Raw genomic sequence first — 28,000 nt, forward strand, 5'->3', positions numbered from 1 at the left:
GTGGTGCGTATCCCCGGAAGAACCAGCAGCGGCTCGGAGGATGAGCGGGTGGCGGTGGCTGCAGCTGCTGCGGCGGCACTGACAGGACACGAGCTCTATGCCTTTCCGGCTGCTCATCTCGCTCGGCCTCGTGTGCGTGCTCCTGCCCCTGCACCATGGTGCGCCAGGCCCCGACGGCACCGCGCCCGACCCCGCCCACTACAGGTGAAGGGGGCCAGGCTCCTGCTCTCCACGGCTGGGGACTGGCAAGCGCCCACCGGGCCCCTTCCCTTCCCTCTGCCCCAGGACCCCTACCCTGACGTGATCGGTCCCGCTGCTGGGCCCTCGGCAGAAATCACATGGTGGTTCCCACTCTCCGTCCTGTGTCTGCTCCTTTCTCCCGCCTGGTTTTTTGGGTTCTGGCCCCCTACCTTATTTCTCATCCCTCGCACCAGGGAGCGAGTCAAGGCCATGTTCTACCACGCCTACGACAGTTACCTGGAAAATGCCTTTCCCTACGATGAGCTGAGACCTCTGACCTGTGACGGGCACGACACCTGGGGCAGGTAGAGCGAGCTTGAGGGCCAAGGGGGTTGGCTGGGGTCTTAGGAGGGCTGGTGGCTTCAAGGTCTCACTGATTCTGGATCGTTTCCGGCCTGGGCTGATTCAACCCCTTCCCCTCAATCCAAACCAACGCTGTCAGAGTCTACACAGCTTTCACAGTATAAAAAGTCTTGGATTAATCTTGGATTAATCATCCAGCAGGCTAGACCTCTGGAACAGGCACCACACAGGAACACTTGGGCACATTTCTGGAGTCGCAGAATCTTTTGAAAGAACTTCCAAGAGTCAGAAAACTCAACTTCTTCATTTTATAGGTGGGCCCCCCAGCTCCAGGAGGGGGTGTTACTCTCCCCAGATGGAAGGTCCTTTGTAGTTGTGTTCTCTGTATGACTGGAAAATATTTCCCCTCCGTCTTCATACCGCTGTTCCGTGTCACCGCTATCTTCATCCACCTCCCCGGTTTCAGTTCCCCTCACCACCATGCACACAAGTCACCTGATTCATTTTCTGTTAGTAATTCCTGTGCCATCACAGTTTTCAATTTCACTAGAATAAAAACCCAGCTCAGTGAAGAATCATTGCATTAGCAGAAACGGACAGGGATTGAACACTGCCATGTGCTTTTCAGTGCCATCCTGTTTAATTCTCTTAACACTCTTGGGGGTTAGGGCTAGAATCTGGAGGGGTGTGTGTGTGTGTGTGTTTTCAGATAGAGTCCCACGTAGCCCAGGCAGTGTGTGTGCGCGTGTGTGCCTGTGTGTTTTCAATAGGGTTCCACATAGCCCAGGTGGTGTGTGTGTTTTCAGATAGGGTCCCACGTCGCCCAGGCTGGGTGTGTGTGTGTGTGTGTGTGTGTGTATGTGTGTGTTTTCAATAAGGTCCCATGTAGCCCAGGCGGTGTGTGTGTGTGTTTTCAATAGGGTCCCATATAGCCCAGGTGGTGTGTGTATGTATGTTTTCAGATAGGGTCCCATGTAGCCCAGGCTATGTGTGTGTGTTTTCAGATGGGGTCCGACATAGCCCAGGCTGGCTTCAAACTCATTACATAGCTGAGAATTACCTCAAACTTCTGGTGCTTCTGCCTCCACTTCCTAAGCTGAGATTGCAGGTGTTTACCATCGCTCCTGGCTTATTATCTTTGTTTTGTTTTTTTTTTAAACAAGTATTCTTAAACGATGGTATGGTTTCTGTGCCAAGAACTAGACAAACAAGCTAAGAGCTTGTGCCGTTTTTTATTTTATAGTTGGAACAAAAGGCAAGAACAAACAAATGGCTAATTGCCGCAGGACGGAATCATGCATGACTTTCTCATTCCGTAGAGCTCCAGCATGACCTGTCCTGTATATCATCCTGGAGTCCATGCGCAGATATGTATTATTTATTATTGAGACAGGATCTTGCTATGTAGCTCAGCCTGCTTTTAAACTCTCCGTCCCTCTGTATCAGCCTTACCAGTGCTGGAGCTGCAGCCATATACCACACCTGGCTGTTGTATATCTCTGTAAAAAAAAATTAGCTTATTAAAAAGTTTAACTTTGTAAAAAAGGAACTTGTTATAATTTATATATAATAAAATACCCTATTTTAAATGTATAGTAACCACTACACAACTAGCATTATAGAATATTTTTTATATTTTATATGCATTGATGATTTGCCTGCAAGTGTGTCTGTGTGAGGGTGCCAGATCCTGTAAGTGGAGTTACAGACCATTGTGAGCTGCTATGTGGATACTGGGAATTGAACCCAGGTCCTCTGGAAGAGCAGCCAGTGTTCTTAACCTCTGAGCCGTCTCCAGCCCTAGAATACTTCTTTACCCTAAAAAATTTCTGTGTGCCCTATAAATTATCCCTCTGCTATTACTGGCCCTAACAGCAACACACCTTCTTTCTGTCAGTATGGCTTTTTAAATTTTATTAATGATTCGTGTGTTTGTTTCACACAAATTTAGGTGTACCATATGTGTGCAGGAGGCTGTGGAGGCTCCTGGCTAGAGTCCCTGCAACTGTAGTTGCCAGCAGTTCTGAACCCCATGTTGTTGTGGGAGTCAAACTCAGGTCCTCTGCAAGAGCAATAAGCGCTCTTAACCCCTGAGCCAATTGTCCAGCCCTTGTATGGTTTTTTTATTTGAAGTACAGATGAAAACATGCTATGTAGTTTACTTCATACACGGTGTTTTCACTTAACAGCATGATCTCTTTTAGTACATAGAACTCTGATAACCATATCTTAATAATGTCCTAGATTTGTATTTGTCCATATCATAGATTGTTCATCACTCCTCAGCTTGTGAGCAGCCAGTAATTTCTAGCTCTTGATGTTATAAGTGACACAGCCTTGAGCATTCTCCAGCTGTTAGTGTGTTACAATCTGTGCTGCCTCCCCATGGTCAGGAAGATGCCAGGAAACATGGGTGAATGTTCATTACAGCTGAGCTACATCAGGTAGTCAGAAGGCTCTGACTTCCCCTTTGGTTCCTCAGTTGTAACTGTACATGGGATATTTAAGGACATCACTGTGCCTCATTTGAGTTTTGGGCGAATCTGATTTGGGCGGTTATGAATCCGGTGTTTGATGTTCTTATGAAACAGTTGGGACTTTGTCTCTTTACAGTTTCTCTCTGACGCTGATTGATGCCCTGGACACCTTGCTGGTAAGTATCCCTATTTCTTTCCCTCGCTACCATTGCCTAACCGACATCCTTCCTCTTTTGGTTGCTTGTCTGTGGGTAAAAAGTAAATTCTTCTGCTAGGTCTTTATCTCATGATTCTGAGCCACCAGGCCTTGGTTACCCAACTGCATAGTAGAGAATGCCAAGTTTCAAGAGAAAACCAACTTACGCAGGTTCAGTCATTGAACAGATATTTATAGAGGACATGCGGTAGACTTGCCCAGGTCAGTGAGAGACACAGAGACGTTCTAGTAGCCATGTGCAGTGACCATAAGATAACAGCACTGTTTACTGTGCCTTGTGTATGCCTTGTGCTAAGGCCTTTACAGGCTGTATTAGTCAGTGTTTATCATGACCACACAAGAGAACAGTTTAAAAGGAGGAAGGATTTATGTAGGCTCACGGTTTCAGAGGCTTCAGCACATGATTGTCTAGCTCCGTGTGCTTGGGCAATAATGTGGCAGAGATGCTTCTTCGTCTCATGGTGAATAGGAAACAGATCAGGAGATAGGATGGACCAGGGACAAGGTCCTCCCCCCATGCTGCCCCCCCAGTTACTTACTTCCTCCAGCTAGACTCACTTGATAGGTTTCTGTAACCACTCAAAATAGTGCTACCTGTTGGAAACCTATAGACGTCCACACAGTTTCCCGTGATTACTTACCCAGATTACAACATATGCATTATCCTATTTAATCCTTCCAATAATCTCATGGTTTTATGACTTCATTATTTTATTCCTTCCTATAGCTGAGAAATGTGATGCTTAGAAAGATTAAAAACAGAACTCAGACTTAAACTTAATTTAATGTGACTCGAATCTGTGACTGTCTCCTGTTCACACACCCCACCCAGGGTTTTGTTGCTTAGCCAGGCACACCTCAAGCTTGGCAATCTTCTTGCCTCAGTCTCCCCAGTGCCAAGATGATAAAGATTTACCACCCTGCCCGGCCACTCCTCATTTCTATACATCTATAATATTTATGTGACTATGAACACTATATAAATATGGTTTGGCTTATAATTTTTTGTTTACTGTTAATTTGTATATTCTTATCTATTTATCAAATAGTTAGTGAAGACAACTAAATCCCAAGCATGGAGCTAAACTTGGGAGTCAAAATGGCGAGTTTAAACAGAAATGACCTCTGTTTGCCTGGAGTTTGAGATGTTAGCACTGGAAACACACACAGAATCAAAGAATAGCCATAAAAAATGATAATCACCCATTGAGTCCAGGGCTTTGTATTGGAAAGTTTTTTTTTTTTTTTTAACAAAAATGATCTGGCTGGGTGTGGTGGTGCACGCCTTTAGTCCCAGCACTGGGAAGGAAGAGGCAGAGGCAGGCCAGTCTGCGAGTTCAAGGCTAGCCTTGTCTGTGGAGTGAGTTCTAGGACAGCCAGAAATATACAAAAGAAACCCTGTCTTGGAAATAAAAACAAAACAAAACAAAACCAAAAACCCCAAAAGAAAAAAAAAAGATCTGACCTAGACTGAGGAGGCTTGGGAGAAGTTCTCGGAGGCAGTGATGTGAAAGTGGAGGTGGAATTTGAAGGAGGAGCTGGTGGTGAGTGGGAAAGAGATGGAAGACGCGTGCTCCGGGCCAGCTAGTGCAAGGCTCTGTGGCGGGAGAGATGGAAGGAAGCAAGTGCAGTGAATGGAAGGGAGGCCGGGTTCCCTAGGAATCTGGAGAGAGGAGGGACAGGTGACATGGGGGGATGGTGGGGCTGGGGGCTGCAGCTCTTCTTCACTGTGCTATGCTCCTTCATCTGAGAGTACGGAGGAGCCACTGGCATTTCTTAAGTAGGAGACAGGAAGTTATGAAATTTCTGCTTTGAGATCACGGACTGCCGAGTGAAGAAAGGTTTGTGAGGTCAACAAACATTTGTCAAGTAATTGCTTCCCGAGCTGCATCTGGCACTCTGGAGAAATACAAGGCTGACTGAGGCCTCTGCCATCGCAAAGGTCTTTTCATCTTGTCTTGTTTAATGTAGAAAGGAATAGAGAGCCTGGCAGTAGTGGATGGAGTTCTTAGGGGTTCTGAAGAGAAGAAGAATCAGAGGCATGGTAGAACAGGTGACACTCCCCAGTGAGGAGCTGGAGGAGAATGGGTAGTTTTACTGCAGAGAAGATAGCTAACGGAAGGTGAACAGCGAGAGAAACCGGACTGCAGGTAGGCTGGCTCCCTCCTAGAGAACTTGGGATAGTCAGGAATTGTTTGGACTGCAAGCAGAGGCTCAGTTCAACTGACTTAGGCAGGAAGACAAACTCAATCAGATAACTAAAAAGTTCAGATCAAAGGCTGGCCTCAGACCTGATCCAGAGAGACAGATGACGTCAGCAGGAGTCTCCTTCCACCTTTTATCTCTGCTTTCTTGCCTGCTGTGTTCTCGGTCTTCATAAGCAGTACGCCAGCCTGTTGCTTTTTGGCATACTCCAGATTAAGAAACAATATGGTCAAAGTATCATCCTTTCCTTTTAATGCAAGGAGTAAGTTTTTACTGATCAGATTTAGATCACATATGTATTTCCAAATGGTATCACTTGGGGAAGGGATATGGTACCTTGGCTGGTCCTAGTGAAGTACCCACTCCACAGCTGGGGACATGGGACCACCCACTCCAGAATTATGGGAGTGACTGCGGGAGGAAGAGTGTTCAAGGAAAATTTGGGGTGCTATTAGCAGAAAAATTAATATATATCAGGTTAGGCATGGTGGCACAATCCTAGGAACATCATAAGTCCAAGGCCATTCTTGGCTTATATAGTGAGTTCGAGGCCAGCCTGGGCTGTATGAGACCATCTAAGCAAACAAGTTTGTTCTCTCTCTCTCTGTCAATCTCTCTCTCTTCTCCCCACCTCTACTTCCTACATGTTCTCTCCCTCCATATATGTATATCCACACACAACACATATGTTTATATAAACATACATGTAGACACACACATATGTAACATCTGACAGGTGATTTAAACATTTATTTTCCCGAGTAAAAGAGAGGATTCAGTTGACAGAATCCTCGCCTTATATATGAGGCTATGGGTTCAATCCCTACCAACCCCAAATGGATAAGAACCACGAAGCTGAATGAAAACGTGACCCATCCTTGACACATACAGTTTTCGGGCTGGAGAGATGACTCGGTGGTTAAGAGCACTGTTGCTCTTGTAGAGGGCCTGGGTTTGGGTCCCAGCACCAACATGGTGGCTCACAACCATCTGTAACTCCAGTGCTAGGAGTTCCAACCCCCCACTTTGGCCTCCAAGGGCACCAAGTGTGAATGTGGCACACTTGTGTGGAGGCAAAGCCCTCAAACCCACAAAATAAAATATATCTTTCAAAAATGAAAAGGAAAGAAAAAGGAAGCCAAGAGGTCATTTTTTCTTCTAGTAAAGAGTCTCATTAGTAACGTGGCACCAGAGACTCAGGCTCTTTGTAGCTTCCTCCTCTCCAATCGTAAGGCTTTTATTTTCATGCTTGGTATCCCACGATGAAACATAGCTGCCACCACTCCAGAAACTGTGTCTGTTCTCAAGGCAGAAAAGCAGGGCCAGAGTAAAAGCCGTGCTAGCCCTGTCTATTGTTAGGAAGAGATTTGTTCCCGAAGGTGCCTCTGATATATGTCACATAGTGACCTCTCGAAGCAAAGGAAGCCAGTGGCTTCAGGGTGCTTGGCCTCTGGCAGGCAGCTTTGGGGTAAAGAACATTGGGAAGCAACTGGCATTGTTTTCCACAAGGTACAAAGGACAGGGGAGCTACAAACAGCTCATGTCCACTACTGACCCTGCTTTGTTTGTACAGGATCCGTTTAAATGGACCAGGAAGTTAGACTAGGTTTCTGCGTGGTTGCTGGCTCGGCGTAGCTGAGCCGACGACAGAGTCTTGACCAAAGAGTGAGGGCACACCAGCGTCTAAACTTCGTCCATGCTTGGGGAGCAGTGTGGTCAGGGTTCTCTTTCATTCCAGATTTTGGGGAATACCTCTGAATTCCAAAGAGTGGTGGAGGTTCTCCAGGACAACGTGGACTTTGATATCGACGTGAATGCCTCTGTGTTTGAAACCAACATACGAGGTGAGCACTGCCTTCTGGGGCCTTTAAGAGAGGTGCGGTCTCTGACTACCAAAATGGGAAATGAGGTCTTTGGGGGTCACCTTTCCAGGATACTGGTCCAGACTAGTGACAGACAATGCTGCCCCCTCCCAGAGTAAATATTGTTTCCTTGGTGTTGGAACAGGAAAGGTTTATCTCTGCTTTCCTGAAGGTTTTTGTTATGTGGTTAAACTTTGTGGATGATGAAAATGGTTTTTTGATTTGGTTTATTATTTTTTGCTTTTTGAGACTTAGTCTCACTTTGTAACTCTGGCTGGCCAAAAACTGACTGCATAGACCAGGCTGACCTTAAACTCAGTATGCTCCTCCCACCTTTACCTCCCTAGTGCTGGGATTAAAGGCATGTACCACCACACCCTGATAGTGGCTTTTTGAGACATGGCCCTCACACTGTTGCCAAGGCTGGATTACAACTCACTACGTAGGACAAGCTGACCTCAAAGCCAAAGCCGCCTTCTTGCTGAGATCACAGACGTGAGCTACCACACTCAGCTCCCATTTTCCTCTTATTAATGTTGAAGTTGTGTGCGGTATCTTCTAAAATAGCTTTCTTAGCAAATAAAACAAATAATTTATCAAATTCTAGAAGTAGTAAAAAATCTCTACTCTCTGTGGTAAGACAGAGAACACATGTACTGTAGTTCCATAGTTTAGTTCTTTATAGTTGAAGCTTAGGTTTACTCATGTGTTTAGTATGTGTGTGTGTCTGTGCATGCATGCGTGCACACGCGCGTGTTCATGCAAGGGTCCATCCTGGTCAGATGGTCAGATCCTGGTAGTATTCATCAGGAGCTGTCCACCTTGTGTTCTGAGCCAGAGTCCCTCCCTGGGACCTGGGGCTTGCTGCCTCAGCAGGGCTGGCAGGCCTGTGAGCCCAGCGATCCTCCTGTCTGCTTCCCCGGCACTGGGACTGCAAGTGTGTACCATCACACTCACTTCTTTTACGTTGATGATAAGGATGGAATTCAGGTCCTCATACTTACAGGACAAGCACCTCACAAACTGAGCCACCTCCCCAGCCCCTTACCACCTCTCTGGCTGTCTTTGCTTTAGTGTCTCGGGCTTTGTTATGTGCGATTGGTCTTTTCTTTAAAGAACTTCAGAATTTTCCTTTACGTGGATATGTTCTTGGCAAACTTTCCCAGATTTTGTTTACACGAAAATGTCTTTGTCTCGCTTCCTTCGGTCTTTGGGAGATACTTTTTGCTGCATGTATGGCCGCTGCTAATGATTATTTTCTCTTAGTCTATCAAAGAAATTTTTCCACTGTTTTTTGCTTTCATTTTGTTAAGAATGTTTACCAATCTCACGGTCATTTCTTTGTAGATAAATATGTTTCTGTCCTTTTAAAATGCATCTTATTCTGGAAAATTGTAAGTACGCGTGGCCATTGAGAAGACAGCACAGCCAATGAGTGCAGCTGTCTCCCATTGTCACCCAGACTGTAGGCGCTTTTAAAATCCTTTGTTTGAGGGAACAAAGTGGGAAAACAGGTCTTTTCTCTTTTTGATGTTCTGCAATGTATACACTTACGTTGTGTATATCAATGTGGGTTTCTTTTTATCTTGCTTAGGTTTCTTGGGTCTATAAGTTGCTGTTTTTCCTTGGTCAAATAATGCCTCTCCCCTATTTTCTCCCATTTATTTATTTATTATTTATTTACCTATTTATTTTGGTTCCAACGTGACTTCTCACCCTGTCCCCTACGTTGCTCTTGTATCTAGGGAACACTCTGTATCTTACTGTTGCACTCTGGATAACTTTGGCTGTCTTCAAGTCCACTAGGTCTTTCATCACGTGTATCTTATGTACTAGCAAATCATGCAATTTTCACATAATTATTGTATTTTTATCTTTAGAAAAAAATGGTACTTTTGTAAATATACTTAGTCAATTTTTTTCACTGTTTTTTATTACATCTTTCTATATCCAGTCTCTTTCATTTCTTTACGTGTATTTCTGATAATTATTTTCTGTCCTCTTTGTGAAAACCCCAGCGTCTGACATGGTGGTGCACCTTACCTCTGTTGTTATCAGAAGCTTCCTTTCCGCAATGCTGTTTTGAGATTTAAATTTTTTATTTGCATTATTTACTGTAGGTACATTTCCTAGACTCCACCAATTGGATTCTTAGAGGCCTGGATAGAATGTGCTTTTTCCCCAGGTTATTATTGTTGTTGATTTCTGCCGTGTGGCGTGAGGCACTTCCTACAAAGCCTGTCTTAATGCTGGGGATGTGGCTTCGTGTGAAGAATTTGCCAGGCATGACAAGGTCTCGGGTCAGATCTCTACTTCTGCAAAACTGAACCCTTCAGACGCCCACAGCGCCATGTTTATGCTACCATTTGAGGTTTTCTCGACTGTTCAGTTCACATGAATTCAGACCGTAAAATTTGTGAGTTCCTGGTTGTAGTCATGGCCTCTCTTGGGATTTGTTCCCTAACTGTTAAACCTGAGAATTGAGACAGAAAGACCTGTTCTACAATTTTTGAGCCAAATTTGAAGCAAACTTTAGTTAAATATTGGCTGGATGATGGACTCTGGCTAGGACCTTTCCAGGGTTCCAGAAAAAGGCAACTTAAGTAATATTTTACAGAGGTTTATAAAGACAAACCCAAAAGGCCACTGTACTTCCCGTCAGTTCAATAAGGTGCAAGCATATATCCCAATGTACTTCCTGCCTGCGGGACCTCCAGCCTATGTCCAGCCAGGGGCAAGTGTACATTGTGACGTATTTCCTGCCTGTGCACCTCCCACCTCCATGTGATCCAGCACATCTGGTGCAGTTGAGTCAAACAAACTTGTTTAGGGGAGCAAACCCATACGGCTTGTGGTCTCCCATATGCAGTAGCCTCCAGCGTTTCAGGAAGTGTCTGTCCCTGGGCAAGGGGCTCACATGTTAGAGGCAGGTTTATTTCATGGATCTCTCAGGCACAGTAATTAAAACTAAAAACATAACTTTGGCTCTCACGTAGCCCCCTTACTTTTACTTAGTACCCACGTTTGAGGCTTGTAATTGTCCTCGTGTCCACTCGAGGACGTATGCGGGTCCAGCTTTAATTCATTCTTCTGTAGAATGTCTACTTCTTAGAGGACACACTTCACGCAGAGACCTTTTACCAGAGGACTTGTTGGCCTAGTCCTGTCTTTGTCTCCACTCCTCTTAGACAGGAGGAAGGAAAACCGAAGCTTAAGGTCACAGGTTATTTTTTGCCAGAGAGCACTTCTGGTGCCTGGTCAGCCGTATTTCCAGTCACAGAAATACACACACCCTGAATATAGTGTGATGACTCGAAAAGTAAGATGGAGGCAGTGGTGATGGACCGAAGTGAGCCACGCTTTAGAGTCGGACAGACTATCCTACCGCCTGTCATATAGGTGAGCCAGGGCAAGCCACTTCGTTCCTCTGAACCTTAAAATTGGTATCTGCAGAGGAGGAGCAGTGCCTAGACCTTGGTCTGTCCTGGCGACTTCAAGGAGTGGCCATTGTTTTTGTCACCACCAAGGGAAAAACCCTGTTAATGCTGTCCAATAGGTGGGAGTAAGGAATGACTTTTGTTTGTTTTAGAACAGTGGTTCTCAATCCCTCTGGGGTTGCATATTAGATATCTTGCTATCAGGTATTTATGTTATGATTCATAACAGTAGCAAAATTGCAGTTATGAAGTAGCAGAGAAAATAATTTTATGGCTGGGGGTCACCACAACATGAAGAACTGTATAATGTTGCAGCATTAGGAAGGTTGAGAACCACAGTTTTAGGATATTTTAATTTATTTTTTAAAGTTGTATTACATTGACTCATTTATTGTATGGGTGTGGGTGAACACACAATGACATAGCATGTGTGTGGGGTCAGAGAACAACCTGGGGGAGAGATTAATTTTCTCCTTCCGCTGTGTGAGTCCTGGGAGTAGAACTCACATCATCAGACTTGGCAGTAGGTACCTTAACTCACCGAACTATGATTTCATAGATGTATATAATGTACCTTGGTCATATTCAACTCAAATCCCTCTTCTCACTCGCTCTAGAACTTCTCCTCATACTTCCTCTCCCAACGGTCATACCTAGGAAATATGGCCTGCACAGGAGTGTGTGGTTATCCACTGGAACATGGGCAGCCTAGCAGTGGCCAGATGCTAGCAGCCATCGCTTAGCAGTGGTCCCTCAGCTGGGGATGGGGCCTCCCGAACACCCGTCTCATTCATGCTGGAATGTTTCCCGGCCTGGCCCTGTGCAGAGACCATAGCGGCTGTGAGTTAGCGAGTGCAACGGCCATGCCATAGACCCAGCATTCCTCTCCATCCTCTGCCCCTTACATCTGGGCCACCCCTCTTCTGAGATACCTCCTAAGCCGCTAGGAGGGCATTTGTTCTGTTGAGGGCTGAACACTCAGCAGTAGCTATGAATCTGCATTGGGAATAAGTGGAACACTACAATACTGATTGCTTTTGGAGAAGCTCCTTTTGAAGTATTAATCTATGGGGGGACAAATAACTATTTGGAAGGCAGTTTGACATGTCTTTTCATCAGCCCCACGTAGGAGATTTATCCCTAGGAGCCTTTGACCTCCCTCACCGTGGGCTTTTGGTCAGGTTTCCATTACCAGACATACATTCCCTCCTTTGGAGCAAGTCTCAGATGGAGTCAGAAAGTGTGTGGCTCCTCCTCGACAGTCATGCCGCTATTGCGCCTGTGGGCGTGCCTTGGCAGACAGGTCAGTATCACAGCATTCAGGGTCCTCTGCTGGGTAAGTCTGTTTTCTCCGGATTGCGTCGCGCCTTTTGGCACTATGAAAGCTGACAGGATCTCACTGTGTAGTCCAGGATGGCTTCAAACTCTGCCTCTACTTCCCAGGCACTGGGATTAGAGGTGTGTGCCACTTTGCCTGGGTAGGGATGGCTTTTGCTAGCTCCTTCCTAGTGAGGCACTCCAGTAGAGTGGTTAGTTCTAGTTTGCATAAGAGAGAAACTGGTAGGACCCTGACACTTGTGTTTTGTGCCTTCTTTAGTGGTAGGTGGACTCCTTTCTGCTCATCTGCTGTCAAAGAAGGCTGGAGTGGAAGTAGAAGCTGGATGGCCTTGTTCTGGACCTCTCCTCAGGATGGCTGAGGAAGCAGCCCGAAAACTGCTCCCAGGTAAGAGCCAGGCAGAGATGGGGCAGAGGTGAGGGGTGGGGACTGAAGGTGGATTAGGGGCAATGGGAGGTGACAATGGCACAAAGCCCAGTAGATCCTCTTTTCCTCTCTTCCTAACAGATAGGGTCTCACTATATAGCTCTTGCTAGCCTGTAACTTACTATACAGTCAAGGCTCACCTTGAGGTTTTGACAGTCCCGCCTCTGCCTCCCAGGTGCCAAGTTAGCAGGTGTGTGCCACCACATCTGGCTCTAACCCAACCTCTCTTGCTGGAGGTGAGAATGGCAGTGCTGAGATTTTCCCCTGATTTTTGTCTTTTAAAACTTCAAATCTCTATTTCTACCCCTGTAAAACCATCCACTATAAAAACCAGGAGAGTTCTCACTACTGAAGTCAGGAGAGTCCTGGGCATTTTAAGGGCTTGCTGGAGTGTTGGCTCAGGATGTTACTACTGCTTGCAGGTGTAGGCCAAGCGAGTCTCACAGATTCAGTCGTCCTTGCATTTATTTTGAGGGAGCCCTCTTGTCCCCTCCCAGGTCACATACTGCTGGAATGAGAGGGCCCCAGGGAATAGCTTTGGTCTGAGCCTTAGGGCTGCAGGTTCTAGGCTTTCCTCAGTCACCCAGCATCTTGGCCATGTCATTCTCCTGCTCCGTGGCTCAATTTCTCTGTCAACCATAGTTTGTACCTGCTAGATGTATCTTTTGGAAGGCTAAGCTGAGGTCAGACAGAAGATGCTTAGCAAACTTGAGATGACAGAGATTGGGTTTGCTGGTTAAGCCATGTTCAGAACTATGAGCCAAGTTTCTGTGTTTTTATCCAGTGGGGCCATCGCTGCTGGGCTCAGCAGCATCAGCTGGACACTGTGTTCTGTCCTGGGTGTGGTAGGAGTCCAGGGTGGTTCACACCCAGACACATGACTGGCATTGCGTGCATTCTACTGGCTCCTTGGCCATCTCATTTATTTGTCTCTCGGCCTTGGGGAGGGCCAGGCGAGAGAACGAGCTGGGCTCAGGTCTCATAGCTCATGGCTCACAGCCACGTGTCTCCTCACAAACATCATGTCCTGTGTGATTCATCCCCGGAGAAAACTGCCTTACTGCGCCTTCTATTTTTTTCTCATTAAAAAATTATTTGCACTGAGTAATATACATATTCTAAAGTTCATACCGAGCAATTATGAAGCCAGCAGCGGTGTATCTCTATAGGTCAAGAAAGAGGATTCTCGGACCACACCCTCCTTGGCGCACTTCCTGCCTGTCTCTCAAGTACTCCTTTGAGCCCCTCTTGCTTGTGACGTTTTCTCCCTGCCTGCTCTGTGCCAGAGAGCAGGTCTCATTCCTCCTGCAGGAGTGTCTGGACCTTGTAGCACTCTAAGTTTTGACAAAATAGTTCACAATTTGGTGACGAGTGACTGCTCTGCCGTTGTTTGTCTTGGGGGTGGAAAGGAAATCTCTATCTTGGGCTCATCCTCCAGTTCCTCCCTGGGCTTGGAGGCAAGGGGTAGGATAGACAAAGCTCTGGGCTGGATTTGAAGGGGTGGGGTCAGCTCAAGCGTTTCCAACTCCCTCTCTCTGTGACTCTCCTTTGTGACCTTTAGCTGAGTCACTTGTGACAGGCACAGTTTTCCCTACCTGTTAAGTAGGGGTTGTATTGTATTAGTGGTTTAGTTTGTTTCCTATTTTTAGGTTTTCTTTTAAAAATAATTTTTCCCTGAACTTTTATCTGAATCAGAATCTAAAATTGACCTCTCTACCGATGTGTTTGACTTGATGAGAGTCTCTGATTAACTGCCAGCGGGGCTCACTGCAGCACCAGCCCGACCTGCTTCACGCTCGGTTTCCTGCAGGCTTTGGAAGGCACAGTGTGAAAACAAAGTAGTAAAATAAATAAAGTTGTGTGGAGTGTGGTAGCCAGGGCTCAGCTCTTTCCAGGTCCCCTCATCACAGCAGGAACCCAAGGTTACCTAGCACAGTGTTTGGCGGCCTCGGGGTTACACAGTTAAGGGTCCTGCAGTGAGGCGTATATCTTTCTCTGGCTCAGACTCAAACAGTTAACAAGAAAAAAGAAACAAGTGCTGATTGAGGCCTAAAGCTTGGGGTCTGTCCTCACCACCTAACTCTCCTTCCACCTGGGATCTAAGTTTCTGATGCTTTAGCGTTTCAGACCCCCACGGGCATGCCCTACGGAACTGTGAACCTGCTTCATGGTGTGAACCCTGGAGAGACCCCTGTTACCTGTACAGCGGGGATTGGGACCTTCATTGTAGAATTTGCCACCCTGAGCAGCCTCACCGGTGACCCCGTGTTTGAAGATGTGGCCAGGGTGGCCCTGATGCGCCTCTGGGAGAGCCGGTCAGATATTGGGCTGGTAAGTCAGCTGCTGCCTTCCTTGTGTAAGCTAAGGCTTCTGTGTGCCCCCACCCCATGAGTTAAGAGTTCAGCCAAGGAGGCCAGGCGGTGGTGGCGCACGCCTTTAATCCCAGCACTAGGGAGGTAGAGACAGGTGGATCTTTGTGAGTTTGAGGCCAGCCTGGTCTACAAAAGCTAGTTCCAGGACAGGAACCAAAAAGTTACAGAGAAACCCTGTTTCGAAAAATCAAAAAAAAAAAAAAAAAAAAACAAGGAAGGGAATCTTACAGTGATTATAGGAGTGGCCCAGGATACCAAAGTAGACGGAGCCATTTGCTTTTCAACAGAGCTGCATTAGTTAGGGTTTCTGTTGCAGTGAAAAACTACCATGACCAAGAGCAGCAGGGAAAAAAGCGTCTGTTACATCTTGTAGTCCACAGTCAGGGCAGTCAGGGCAGGAACCCGAGGCAGGAACCCGAGGCAGGAACTGAGGCAGGGCCACGGAAGAGTGCTACCGACTGGCTTGCTCAACCGGTTTTGTTAGACCTTCCAGGATCACCAGCCCTGGGGTTATACCACCCACAATGAGCCAAGCCCTGCTCCATCAATCTTCAAGATGTGCCACAGACTTGCTCACAGGCCAGTCTAATGGAGGCATTTTCTCAGTTAAGGTTCTCTTTTCCAAAATGACTCTATCTGTGTCAAGTTGACTTAAAACCAGCTAGCACAGGAGAGAAGAGAGCCAGACAGCTCATCCTTGGCAGGAACAGAGTTCTGTTATGCTCTGAGCCTTTCTCACCTCTAGGCAGGAGTCAGACACTTCACACCCCTGACTCATTGACCATAGATTACCAGTTTACCTGGGCCTCTGGTGACTATCGGCATTGCGAAACTGTTTTCCAGAACACCAGTACCGAGAGATGTTGAGTGGCTGGTCTATGAAAAAATAACTCCAGAACAGTTAAATTAGGGAATTCTTGTATATGGTATCAGAGTTTTTGTTGTTATTGTTTTTTACTTTTTTTCTTCCTTTTTCTTTTTAAGAGTCACAAAGAACTTGAACAGAGTGAAAGTTATTAAATGCAATGGTAAAGGAATCTCTTTAGCTTTGCTTAACATTTCCCAAGCATATTTGACCCTAGGGCTTCATTTTCCCTTCAGTTCCTATTAATAAATGGATATTTAACCTATTCCAGACCAGCTAATCCTCAAAGCTAGTGTCAAATCCCAGAAGGGATAAACCAGTGACACTACCAGTCATTAATCCAACGCAATCAGGACAGTAGCATTTCAGTGCTAGATTCAAGTCCTGACCCTGCTTCAAAGTTGTTTAGCCTCTCTGGCTCTCATATACCAGCAGTGATATTAGTGTATTAAAAACTATGATGGCCGGGTGGTGGTGGCGCATGCTATCAGTCCCAGCACTTGGGAGGTGGGGACAGGCAGAGCTGTAAGAGTTCGAGGCCAGTCTGGTGTACAGAATGAATTATATAGAACAGCCAGGACGGTTACACAGAGAAACCCTGTCTGGAAAAACCACAAAATAAAACAAACTATGCGGAGACACTACAGCTTCTTGTTTTTGAAAGTGGTTTTATGTAAAGTTTGGTGCAAAGTCAGCTCAGAGAGTGGAGTTTGGCTGCAGATTCATAAAATCCCTTCAGATGCCACTCTGGAGGCATCCTGGCCTGTCGACATTCATGTGTGACAAACACACATCGAGATAGATAGATAGATAGATAGATAGATAGATAGATAGATAGATAGAATAAAAATAGTAATATTACATTTAAAAAATAATAAAAATCTGTTAGCTATAGTGAGATGCAGACTGTGACTGGGAACTCAGCATGTGTGTGTGTGTGTGTGTGTGTATGAGCTGTTTTGTTTTTGACTTTTTGATACTGGGGTTTGAACCCAGGGCCTTGTGAATGCTGAGCAGCTACCCTCCTACTGTGCCTCATGCCCAGCTTTGTTGGATTTTTAGACACTGGAGTCACAAACTCGTGCCTTGAGTCCGTGACAGATTCCAGAAACAAGTTCTCCTCATCGCTCCCTAAGCAAGGAGTGGATACTTCAGATCATTCTCTTTCCCTTTCCTTTTGGTCTAGTGTGCTAAGTCAGTTCTTTCCAATGGACACGAGCTGTCTCCACAGTAGGATGGCTGTGGCCCAGGCTCGTGGCTTTCTCCATAGCCCACATGTCTTCAGGAAATGCTGAGGTGCCTGCCTGGCACGTCACCGGGCAGTTAGAGCACCAGGTAGATAGATCGTCCTTTGGCCTTGGTCCTTCCTAGGGACTGTGTTTCTCTTTTAGGTTGGCAATCACATCGACGTGCTCACTGGCAAGTGGGTGGCCCAGGATGCAGGCATCGGGGCTGGCGTGGACTCCTATTTTGAGTACCTGGTGAAAGGAGCCATCCTTCTTCAGGATAAGAAGCTCATGGCGATGTTTCTAGGTAAAAGGGGCGGGTAAGGGGGTTTGTGCCTACAGAAGCCGTCCATTCTGCATCCAGAGCCACTGGAGGCCCTTGATTCCCACTGTACCTCTTCAGATTGTCTTTTTCTGCTTTATGGGCTTGTTTGGTTTAGGTTTTGTTCTATTTGTTTTTGTTTTTTATTTATTTTTGGTTTTGAATCAAGGTCTCATGTAGCCTAGGCTTGTCTGAAATTCTCTGTAGCCAAGGATAACATTAAATTCTTTATCTCCCCCCCCCCCCTTTGTGACACCATTCATTCCTGAGGAGACGTGGACAAACACCTCGCCCCAGATAGGGAACCAATACCAGACTAAAGTAAGGATACCATCAAGATCCAGTTCAGTGAAACAGAGAGTTTTATTGGGGTTCCTTGCAGAAATAAGTGAGAGGTGCAAGCAGAAATGACTCAAAGATAGCTGCATCACCAAATGAATCAGCGTGGGTGACGTGGAAACCCAGAGCATACCGCACAGTTTACAATTCAGCAGACTGGAGAGTCTCTTCCAGACAGCTCTAGTGGTCAGAGCCCCTCCAGTAGCTTGGCTGATCTCCGCATCTATTAGGCCGCTCTCTACTTCTTCAGGTGACTTGGAGCTAGTCTCAGCTCCTTCCAGGCAACTAAGCTTGTGAGAGAAATCCACTGAGCAGCCCTCACAGCTTATATATTCTTAGTGAGGGAGGGGTGCAGTGTATCTGGTTGATTTCAGGGACTTCTTGAAGCCTCAGAGTTGTTTACTTCCTGAGGTTTCTGAGTTTCCCCATTGTTTCGCTTCACCTGCTTTCTAGCCTCTTGTGTCTTAGTGAGCGTCCCTCCGGTCTGGACGCCTTACCTCTTGGCCACTTTACATGGTGTTCGCTTCTCCTAGAGTATTTTTATTTCCTGTCTACATATGACCGCATTCCATCCTCCCTTCAGAGCCTAGTTTGCATGCCCTGCCTAGGAAGAAGTGTGCTTCTTCTCAGCATAGAACCGGCGACGTATGCCCTCTGCCTTCTCATTTCTGGCTTCTCCCAGTCCTTTGCAGTAGGCCACAGCTATCAGATTAGTAAAAACCGACCTTGTGGGCCCCTGGTAATAATTGCCATACAGGCGTCGAGCTCACAGCAGTAGTTACTACAGCTGCTGTTGGCTTATTAGGCGCATCTTTGTTGGGTGACATTTGATGTACCAATCCCTGGGCCAACCTTTGAGCATGGGTTGTTTCTTTTTACTACAGTTTTTGACATAGCTTATGAATTTGTGTCTGCATTTGGTTCTTCATTTATTCTTTTTTTTAAAGATTGATTGATTGATTGATTATGTATACAACATTCTGCCTTCGTGTATGCCTGCACGCCAGAGGAGGGTGCCAGATCTCATTACAGATGGTTGTGAGCCACCATGTGGTTGCTGGGAATCGAACTCAGGACCTCTGGTAGAGCAGCCAGTGCTCTTAACCACTGAGCCATCTCTCCAGCTCCCTCTTCGTTTATTCTTATGTTTATTTATTATGCACAGTGCTAGCAGTGGAGATTCTGCAGTGAACACAGAACTAAAGTCATCGTGGACGTACATCCTAGGGGATAAATGTCAGCTCAGCTTCCGACTGCTCTGCCAGCTCCTTGTTGGGGAGGCTTTGTCTTATGGATATCTGAATACCAGTTTGTTAGCTGAGTAATGACTGAACAATCTCACAAGGTCTATAACATTACTTCCCCAGTTTAACATATGATAGAGCTGAGGCAGAAGAGGGGAAAGTTTGCCCCAGGTCATAGCTAACACGTGGAAAAGAATCTGCACATGAAGTGTTGAACCCCTGTTCCTTTTTAATGCGCTTACCTCGTTGTGTCCTAGTCTGTTCCAAACAACGCTAGGCCATGCTGCAGGTCATAGCATAAGGGTTCACTTTTGTCGTCAAGGCTTGTCTGTCTGTTCGGTCACCTGTGCCCATTTCCTCTTCTCCATGATGCAGAGTACAACAGAGCCATCCGGAATTACACTCACTTCGATGACTGGTACCTGTGGGTGCAGATGTACAAGGGCACCGTGTCCATGCCAGTCTTCCAGTCCTTGGAGGCCTACTGGCCTGGTCTTCAGGTAGGACGTGTCAGAGAGTGATCACTGTTCTATGGTGTGATGATGGACGCAAGCTGCTTGAGTGCTCCGGGGCAGTGTGAGGAAGAAAGAACTAAAGTGAGTCGGGCAGATGCGCCACTCTCCCTAACCAAGTCTTCCAAGGGAGCTTAAGGAACCGAGCTCCAAGCTGGCTGTGGGTGAAGTGCCGCCTGCAGCAATGTGCGGCGTGCCCCAGGCCAAGGGAGCAGCCACTGGCAAGAGCTGCTTTTCACCAGGCATTTCTCTCAAGTTCCCTCCTCAACATTGTGCTGATTACCCCCCCTGACCCAGTCTGGTAGAATTATACTTAGGAGAGGCCTTGGAGCCCATCTAATATCCCTTACCTGTACCATAATATTTCTTGTACCAAAATAGTTTGTAATCTAAATGATGCCTGCAGTTAGCTTTTGTTTTGTTTTGAGACAGGACCTCACATATCCCAGGCTGGCCTTGAATTCACTACCATAATGGGGGATGACCTTGAACTTCTGATTCCCTCTGCTTCTGCCACCCAAGTATTGAGAAAAACGGACAGTCTACCTTTGTGTTATAAACACAAAACCTGCTTTCAGGAAACAGTGTTGTGTAGTTGGACTTTCCTTTGGTCTAGCAGGTCCCAAATAACAGCACAGAGACTTCTATTAATTATGATTGCTTGGCCTTAGCTTAGACTTGTCCCACTAGCTCTTAGAATTTAAATTTATTCATTTCTATTAATCTAAGTTCTTCCATGTGATTTGTTACCTGTCCTCCATAATGTACAGCCGACTTCCTCAGTGTCTTGCTGGCATCTCCTGCACCCCTAGATTCATCCTTCTGAATTCCTTTCTCTGCCTGGAAGTCCCACCTAACCTCTCCTGCCTAGCCATTGGCTGTTCAGCTTTTTATTAAACCAATCAGAGTGACACATTTTTACACAGTGTGATGAAATATCCCACAACACTGTTGTTGGAAATGTGTTTCTGTTGTTGTTTTGTTTTGTTGTTGGAGAGAGCCTCACTATGTAGTCCTGTCTGGCCTGGAACTTAGTACACTTAGCCTACTTGGTAAGAGCTCCAGGCCAGTGAGGGACCCTATCTCAAAAAACAAGGGGACATCTTCTAAGGATCAACACTTGAGTCTGTGTCCTGGCTTCCACACACAGGCACAGGAACACACACCTATGCACACATACACACATAAAAAGTCACGGAAACACAAAGAACTAAAGGTTGCTGTTGTACTAGAGTAAAGCAGCAGGAGAAATAATGAGTAGGATTATAAAATATAAGCAAGCGACCTGGCTGAGGTAGCACATACTTTCATCCAGCACTTAGGAGGAAATGAGTGAATCTCTGAGTCTGAGATCAGCCTTGCCTACACAGCAAGTTCCAGGATAGACAGAGTCATGTGGTGAGACTGTCTTGAAGGAAAAGAAGGGAAGTAAAGGATTCTTTAAGTAGACATATCCTCTGACCCACAGAGCCTGTTTCTGGAGATTGGTCTTACAGATACATTTCATATGTTTGAAGTGATGTAGAGGCATTATTTAGTGCAGCATTAATTGTTTTAGCAAATGGCAAAAGACTGGAACCAAGCCAAGTGTCTTCTTCTAGAATGGATTCAGTTCTGGTCTAGGTGACAGAGTACTGTGCAGCTGTATAAACAGAAGGGTTCTCAGTATATGCGGAAGAAAACCAAGGCAGATTATTGAATGAATACAGAGAGTGCAGAGCCAGAGCGGCATGTTCAAGAGACTGTATTAAAAAAAAAAAAGAAAAAGAAAAAACCCAGGTCTGCATAGAGAAACTTGAAGAGTTGGGCATGGCTCTCTGTTGGAGGTGTAGGAGCCTCCTGAGCCTTAGTACAGCCAGCCTTTCTCCTAATCTCAGGCCCTCAACAAGGTATGAATAGGTGTTGCATTTTTTTGTCTTGTAGATAAGTCCCAGAGAAGTTTGCTCTGTGGCTCAGGATGGCACAGAGTCGGTAATCAACCTCAGGATTGATAATAGCATGTTTGGCTTCCAAGGTTTGCTTGAGATTAATTGATTGTGATGTTTTGCCCGTGGACTCATGCCTGAGTCTGCTGACCTGGTGACCATTTCTTTTCCACAGAGCCTTATTGGGGACATTGACAATGCCATGAGGACCTTCCTCAATTACTACACTGTATGGAAGCAATTTGGGGGGCTGCCAGAATTCTACAACATTCCTCAGGGATACACAGTGGAGAAGCGGGAAGGCTATCCACTTCGACCGGGTAAGCGGTGTGTTTAGTCCGTGGCCAGTCTGCAGGCTCTGAGTCTTCACACCCTGACCCTTCATGGGTGCTCCCTAGGCCACTTTTCTTTCTTCGCTAGTGGTTTTCCTGCTAGAGATGGGAACTGAGTTCTGGTAGGTTGGAGTGGCTTGGCCAAGCTAGGAGCTGGAACCAGAACCCAAGTTTCCTATCTAAGTCCTATCTATGTTCTTTCAAACTTGGAGAAATGAGCAAAAAAGGGAAATGCCAGCTAGGCTGAGTCCTGGGGACTTCTGCCACCAGAACATCACAGACTGTAGGCCCCTTCTATGAGTGGTAGGGGCAAAGTACACTTCTATAGGACGGACTGACAGAACCTTGGCCCTTAAGCCATTGTCAGGTTTCATTCACTTGTTCTTGGCAGCTCAGAATCAAGGAGAGTGCCACAAACTGGGCACTATCTTACATTCCTTCTCAGCTCTGATGTCTTCTGATTCATTGCAGGGATGTTAAAAAGTGAGGCTAGAAGGGCAAGGGAGTCAGAGGCCAAGCTTAGTCGGCAGGTGGACTCACAGCCTAGTGTTGGTCAGTTTGTATTATGGTTGTCTCAGCATGGTAGTCTCTGCCTGTCCTTCCTAGGGACTCCCCCATGCTCTGTGTTCTCTGCCCCAGTTTTTGCTGCTTCTAACCCTAGTGCGCGTAGGACAGTGGGCGGGGAGAACGGCAGTCACACGCCAGGACCGCAGGAGCTGCTGCTTGTGGTGTTTCTCACACAGTTGTTCTCATGGCTTTTGTTTGTTTTGTTTTATTTTTTTTTTAAAGAAGACTCCTGGGAAATATCAGTCATATTTATTGTTACCAGGAGATAAAATAAAACTCAACTTTGCGACTACACACAAACATTTAGATGGTTTTCTACACTGGGGCTTCAGAGAGGCCCTTCTTATTGAAATCCTCCGCAGCCACTGGTTTTCTGGTTATCACAAGAGAGAGCTGCTGCTGCTGAAGGCAACCTGCTCTATCTGCAGGGCTGGCTGGCAGGAAGGTTCTAGAGAGAAACACACATCACTGCCAGGAATTCTAGGAGTGCCGAGTCAGTCACCCTTCCTTCCCCCACACAATAGGTAGGGAAGATAAGATGCTATTCTGTAGCTAGACTGGCTAGTGCACGGGTCTGGCAGGAGTCTTTTTTTTTTTTTTTTTTTTTATCCAAAACAGGGTTTCCCAGTAACTATGGAGTCAGTCATCCTGGAACTCATTCTGTAGACCAGGCTGGCCTCGAACTCACAGAGATCCACCTGCCTCTCCCTGCTGAGTGCTGAGATTAAAGGCGTGCGCCACCACCTCCCGGCTGGTCTGAGCCTTTGATGACAGTTACAGAACCTAGCCTAAAGTCCTTTATAAGGGCCTTTACCTCCCTGGACTGTCCTTCAGAGTTGAGGGGGAAGGGCATTAAGCAAAGCACTGGCTCACACACGAAGCCCACGTGTGAAAAAGAGAAAAAGTTGGCCTTGACCCAGCCAGCTGCTGACAGCAGAGAGAGGCCTCCCACGAGAACACTGTCTTTCTGCGTGTGTTGTCTGCCCTGGAATGCACCCTAGAATGTGAGCAGTTGGGTTAGTGCTTGTTTAGAGGCCTGTGGGATGAGGGGAGGGAAGGGAGAGAGAGAGATCTGAGGAGATGGGTGGAGATCCAAAAGAGTAGATGAGGCTCAGTGGTAGGGGGTGTGCCTACAGACACAACTCAGTGGTAGGTGGTGTGCCTACAGACACAGCTCTGGCGGGGTGTCTGTGGACACAGCTCTGGTGGGGGTACCTGTGGACACAGCTCTGGTGGGAGGTCTGTGGCTCTGTGTGAGGACCTAGCATGTGCAAGGCCCTGGCTCTGCTCCCCACACTACAGAAATGGGTAGATGAGTAAAGAAGTCAGAGTTAGAGTTCCCACCAGAAGGGAAAGAGCCAGGAAAGGCACTCAGGGGAGATGTCGGGGAAGGGAAGAGAGAAATTCTTTGATTTGAGAAGCGGGGCGGTGGCGGTGCACACCTTTAATCCCAGCACTCAGGAGGCAGAGACAGGTGAATCTCTGTAAGTTAAGGGCCAGCCTGGTCTACAGAGTTCAAGGACAGCTAGAACTGCACAGAGAGACCCTGTCCCAAAATAATTTAAAGAAAAAGAAAAAATGATAAGCTTTCACTTCTGCCCACCGAGGCTGTCGACAGCACAGAATCATTTTTCCCGATAAAAATTCATGTATTTAAAAGCAATACGTATTTTCTTATTTTTAATGGTAAATAGTCTCACCTGGGTCCACTCCTGTTGGCCAATATCTGGCTTAGGAAAGAGCCCCTGGCTGAATTTCCAGCTGTGGTGAAGAATAGGATCCTTCAGAGCATCTGAAGCACCTTCTCATGTAGCCCAGGTTAGCTTTGAACTCACTGTACTGATGAGGGCGACTTAGAACTCTTGATCGTCATTTTCCAGGAGCTGGGATTTTTAGGTCTGTGCCACCACGCCCAGCTTTTTTTAATTAATGTTTTTTCTTTTTCTGTGGTGCTGGGAATTGTAGCCAGGGCCTTGCATGTGTTGGGCAAGTCCTCCTTCATGGCACCGTGTTCCATGGTTGTTCTTTTCCTTGGTTTCTGGGAATAGTCACGAGTCAGACAGCCACGGACACTGCAGAAGTCAGGGAGAGAACAGATGTTACGGATCAGGCCACAACCTCTGCTACCTTTTCTGTCCCAGAGCCGCTGCCTCTTTCTTTGGGGGATGGGAGTCTGCCGGGTTCAGTGGAGCTTCAGGATCTGTGCATCTTGGCTCTGAAAACTCACCATGGAAACCTCCAGTCTCTCCACAATGCCAGAACTTATCTAATAATAAATTGATAAGCTACAATGGTTTCGTTGGTTGCAGTTTGCCAAGTAGTCCCCAAAGCTGTGCTATGACTCTCTCCAGTGGGGCTCTGCAGACTGGCAATGGAGGGGAAGTCCTTTTCCTGAGTGGGCCCCGTGCCATGCCTGCTCAGCCACTGAGAAGGTCTGCTTGTCTTTACAGAGCTCATCGAGAGCGCAATGTACCTCTACCGCGCCACAGGGGATCCCACTCTCCTAGAACTCGGGAGAGACGCAGTGGAGTCAATTGAGAAAATCAGCAAGGTGGAGTGCGGATTTGCAACCGTGAGTGTTTCGGGGCCTCTTGCCACTTACAAGCCATGGTGGTGGCTGGGAGCGCTGGAGCGTCAGCACCGGAGGGGAGCGGCTGTACACTGTGAACAGTGAGGCTTGCCGAAGGCCTCTGTTGAAGGGTGAAAGGTCAGGAAAGACAGGCCAGGGAAGAGTGACTCAGGCAGGCAGAAAGGCCTTCTGTGGAAAGAACTGCAGGCTCTGCAGGAGTTAGAGTCCAGCATCCTCTTACAGGCTGGTGTAGCTATAGGGCACAAGGGCAGGAGCATGGAAGAGGCTGAAAAGTTTCTTTTCGGCCTGTAGCTTGTCATTGCTAGGGTAAGCAGTGAGCACACAGTCCGGGAATGTTGGGTGACTGATAAACATCCTAACTGTGGCCTTTCTGTGGGCCCCAGGGCAGGGCAGCCCAGCTTATAAAGCAAGTCCACATTATTGTAGTTACTGGGATTGTCAGTTAACCAAAATGGAGTCTCACAAATGCTGTGGGACTAGCTGCCAAGGTGGGTTAGACCCTAAGCTCTCGGCACCAGTGGTCCTCGTCTCTCAGAATACGTGCTTTGCAAAGTGGGGTTTGTAGAAAATTTTTGTCTGAGGGCTTTTAAAATAAATTTTAAGAAATGAAATCTGGAGTCCCATAGTCCTGTGTTCATCAGGCATGGGCTCCTTAGTAAGCAGTTCTGTGTTCTCACGGGTATTTACTGTGTGACTGGCATGTGCCAGGCACTGTTCCAGGCCAGGGGTAGAGACAGGCAGACCTGGACCCTTGCTCTCAGGAGCTTACATTTTAGTTGGAAAAATAATAAAAACGTTTATGAGAGATAGAAAGAAAACCAGTGTGGTTGGAGTAGGAGAGTGAGCAAGGAGGAAGGGTAGAGAGGAGGACACGGAAAGGAAGAGGTGGATGATGCAGAGCCTTTGTAGGCACAGGAGAGAGTGGGATTTGGGGTGGGGTCCGCAGCAGAGCGGTGTCATGATCTGATTGGTACATTAGAAATAGCATACTAACAGCTCCATGACAGAGCTGACATCCTCATAGGACCCAACAGGCAAGGTGCAGACAGCCACACTAATACACAGAAGGCAGACGGCTAAGAAAAGGAACAGTGTGTTTCCTAAGAGTTACAGAGTTTGTATTGGAATGTGGAATTCAAAGCAAAAGTTCTGCACAATTTTGGGATGTGTTGGTACTTTATAAGTAAGGTATAGACAGACCCTTTTCCTTTCTTGTGCTGAAGATTGAGCCTAGGGCCTGATGTACGCTGGACACGCACTCCACAACTGTGCTGGAGAAGACCTGTAGTGAGCGGGGTAGTAGAGCGGTGGTTTGTTTTGGCTTCCAGTGTGTTCAGTTCTCTGAAAAACCAAAGCAATGAGTCCACTGGGAAAGCTAAGCTCATTTCCATGAAAAGGAGGCCTCTGGGAAGTCTCCCAAGGTGCATGATGGGAACAGCCCTTCAATCTTTGTCAAACAGGGAAGAAAACCCGACTTGGTCTTTGATTGAGTCGATACTTGAGTCATAGTGTTGTGTAATCCAAATGTCCACTGAGAATTCATTTTGGCTAAATGTACTGAAAAATCTAAGAAGCTAAAAGCAAGCATCTGTAGTAGATGATCCCACTCATCGGCCTGGGAGCTTCTGTCTCCATAGCCAACCTTTAGTTATGCACAGTAGTCCAAACCTGACACTCATAAGGAAGGGTCAGGTCAGGAGGGTGTGTCACTTTTGTCGTGAGGACTGTGTTGGAAACGGATGGGCACACTGATACCTTTCCACAGCGTCAGGATTTATCTAATAATAAATTTATAAGCTACATAGGTTTGTTGTTGCGGTTTGCCAAGTAGTCCCAGTTTCCCTTGATAGCTGTCCATGGGCAAACACAAGTTCTTTGTCTTTCCAGTCTCTCCAGACTCCATTCAAGTCTTTAACAATGATATTAATCCTCGGATTATGCATCATGCAGGAGTTACATCTACCTCTGTCTATCATCCATGTGTCTGTATAAATGTGAATCAGTGGTAGAATGGCTACAAAGGGCTAAAGAGACCACAGAAGAGTTCAGAGAGTTCAAAGAGGACGTGAGGAGCAGAGGGGCAGGGACAGAGGCAGAGGCACGTCTCTTTTTGTTCCCCTGTCGGCCTCGTAGCTGGCTCCCCTACTTCCTTAGATACATGCTTAAAAACCTTCACAAAGACCCTCAGGTGAGAGTGTAATTTGAGCCTGGAGCTGTAAGAAAAGGATCCAGGTAGGGCAGAGAGGGAGCAGGGACTAGGTCCTGGAGGATCGGACAGACTCAGATCCTTAGCCTGTGTGCAATGAGATGTCCCAGAGATTTAAGAGAAGTGACAGGTAAGACCTGCAATCTAATTGTACCATAGGGGAAGGACCGACGCAGAAGCAGTTTGTCATTATTCAGGTGAGAGGCGGTGGTGGCTTAGGAAGAGTGAAGCTCAAAGACGTGATTCACCCAAAGGCCTCAGCTCTTTAGTGGCTGAGCAGTTTCTGAAGGGGGCTGCCCGACCCTAACTCCCAAACCATGGTCAGTTCTGACTTGCTTCTTTCCTCTCCTGTGGCAGATCAAGGACCTCCGGGACCACAAGCTGGACAACCGCATGGAGTCATTCTTCCTGGCCGAGACTGTGAAATACCTCTACCTTCTTTTCCACCCAAACAACTTCATCCATAACAACGGCTCCACCTTTGACTCTGTGATGACCCCCCATGGGGAGTGCATCCTGGGAGCTGGGGGCTACATCTTCAACACCGAAGCTCACCCCATTGATCCCGCCGCCTTGCACTGTTGCCGGCGGCTGAAGGAGGAGCAGTGGGAAGTGGAGGACTTGATGAGGGAGTTCTACTCTCTCAAAGAGAGCAGGTCAAGAGCTCGGAGAAAGACAATGCGCTCAGGACCCTGGGAGCCCCCAGCAGAGCCAGGCACGCTCTCCTCACCTGAAAACCATGACCAGCCCAGAGGGAAGCAGCCTGCTAAGCAGAGAACCCCACTTCTCAGCTGCCCTAGCCAGCCCTTCACCTCTAAACTGGCATTGCTAGGCCAGGTTTTCCTAGACTCCTCATAACCACTGGATAAGTTTTTAATTTTTATTTTTTTGAGATAAGCTATAATAATAAATCTGCTTTTGGCTATCAGGTTTTACATACTGGGCTCTTGATGAGATTCCAATCAAAGGAATTGTGTTAAACGATCATGAATCTAGT

General features: G+C 46.8%; 1 protein-coding gene across 2 annotated transcripts; it reads left to right on the forward strand.

Moving 5' to 3' along the window:
- Positions 1 to 27,938, forward strand: Edem2 (ER degradation enhancing alpha-mannosidase like protein 2). 2 transcript variants are annotated; one of them, XM_050151011.1, is made up of 11 exons: positions 1 to 204; positions 435 to 545; positions 3,157 to 3,196; positions 7,181 to 7,286; positions 12,339 to 12,464; positions 14,623 to 14,834; positions 17,132 to 17,273; positions 19,247 to 19,374; positions 21,484 to 21,628; positions 24,658 to 24,779; positions 27,361 to 27,938. In XM_050151011.1, exons 1-11 carry the CDS (start codon positions 98 to 100, stop codon positions 27,859 to 27,861), a joined length of 1,740 nt encoding a protein of 579 aa, XP_050006968.1. In that variant the 5' UTR covers positions 1 to 97; the 3' UTR covers positions 27,862 to 27,938. The 2 variants fall into 2 exon arrangements, with proteins under 2 accessions (XP_050006968.1, XP_050006969.1); XM_050151012.1 differs by having other exon boundaries at positions 3 to 204; positions 19,247 to 19,371.
- Positions 27,939 to 28,000: the final 62 nt, after the last annotated feature.

The sequence above is a fragment of the Alexandromys fortis genome, unplaced genomic scaffold, assembly GCF_014885135.2.
Source record: "Alexandromys fortis isolate MF-2015 unplaced genomic scaffold, M_Fortis_MF-2015_v1.1 scaffold_27, whole genome shotgun sequence".
In the NCBI taxonomy this organism is placed as follows: domain Eukaryota; kingdom Metazoa; phylum Chordata; class Mammalia; order Rodentia; family Cricetidae; genus Alexandromys; species Alexandromys fortis.

Coding starts and splice junctions, on each gene's coding strand:
- Edem2 (XM_050151011.1), top strand. CDS start 98: ATGCCTTTCCGGCTGCTCATCTCGCTCGGCCTCGTGTGCGTGCTCCTG. Junction 7,287..12,338: donor GTTTGAAACCAACATACGAG/GTGAGCACTGCC, acceptor TGCCTTCTTTAG/TGGTAGGTGGACTCCTTTCT. Junction 17,274..19,246: donor GCTCATGGCGATGTTTCTAG/GTAAAAGGGGCG, acceptor TCCATGATGCAG/AGTACAACAGAGCCATCCGG.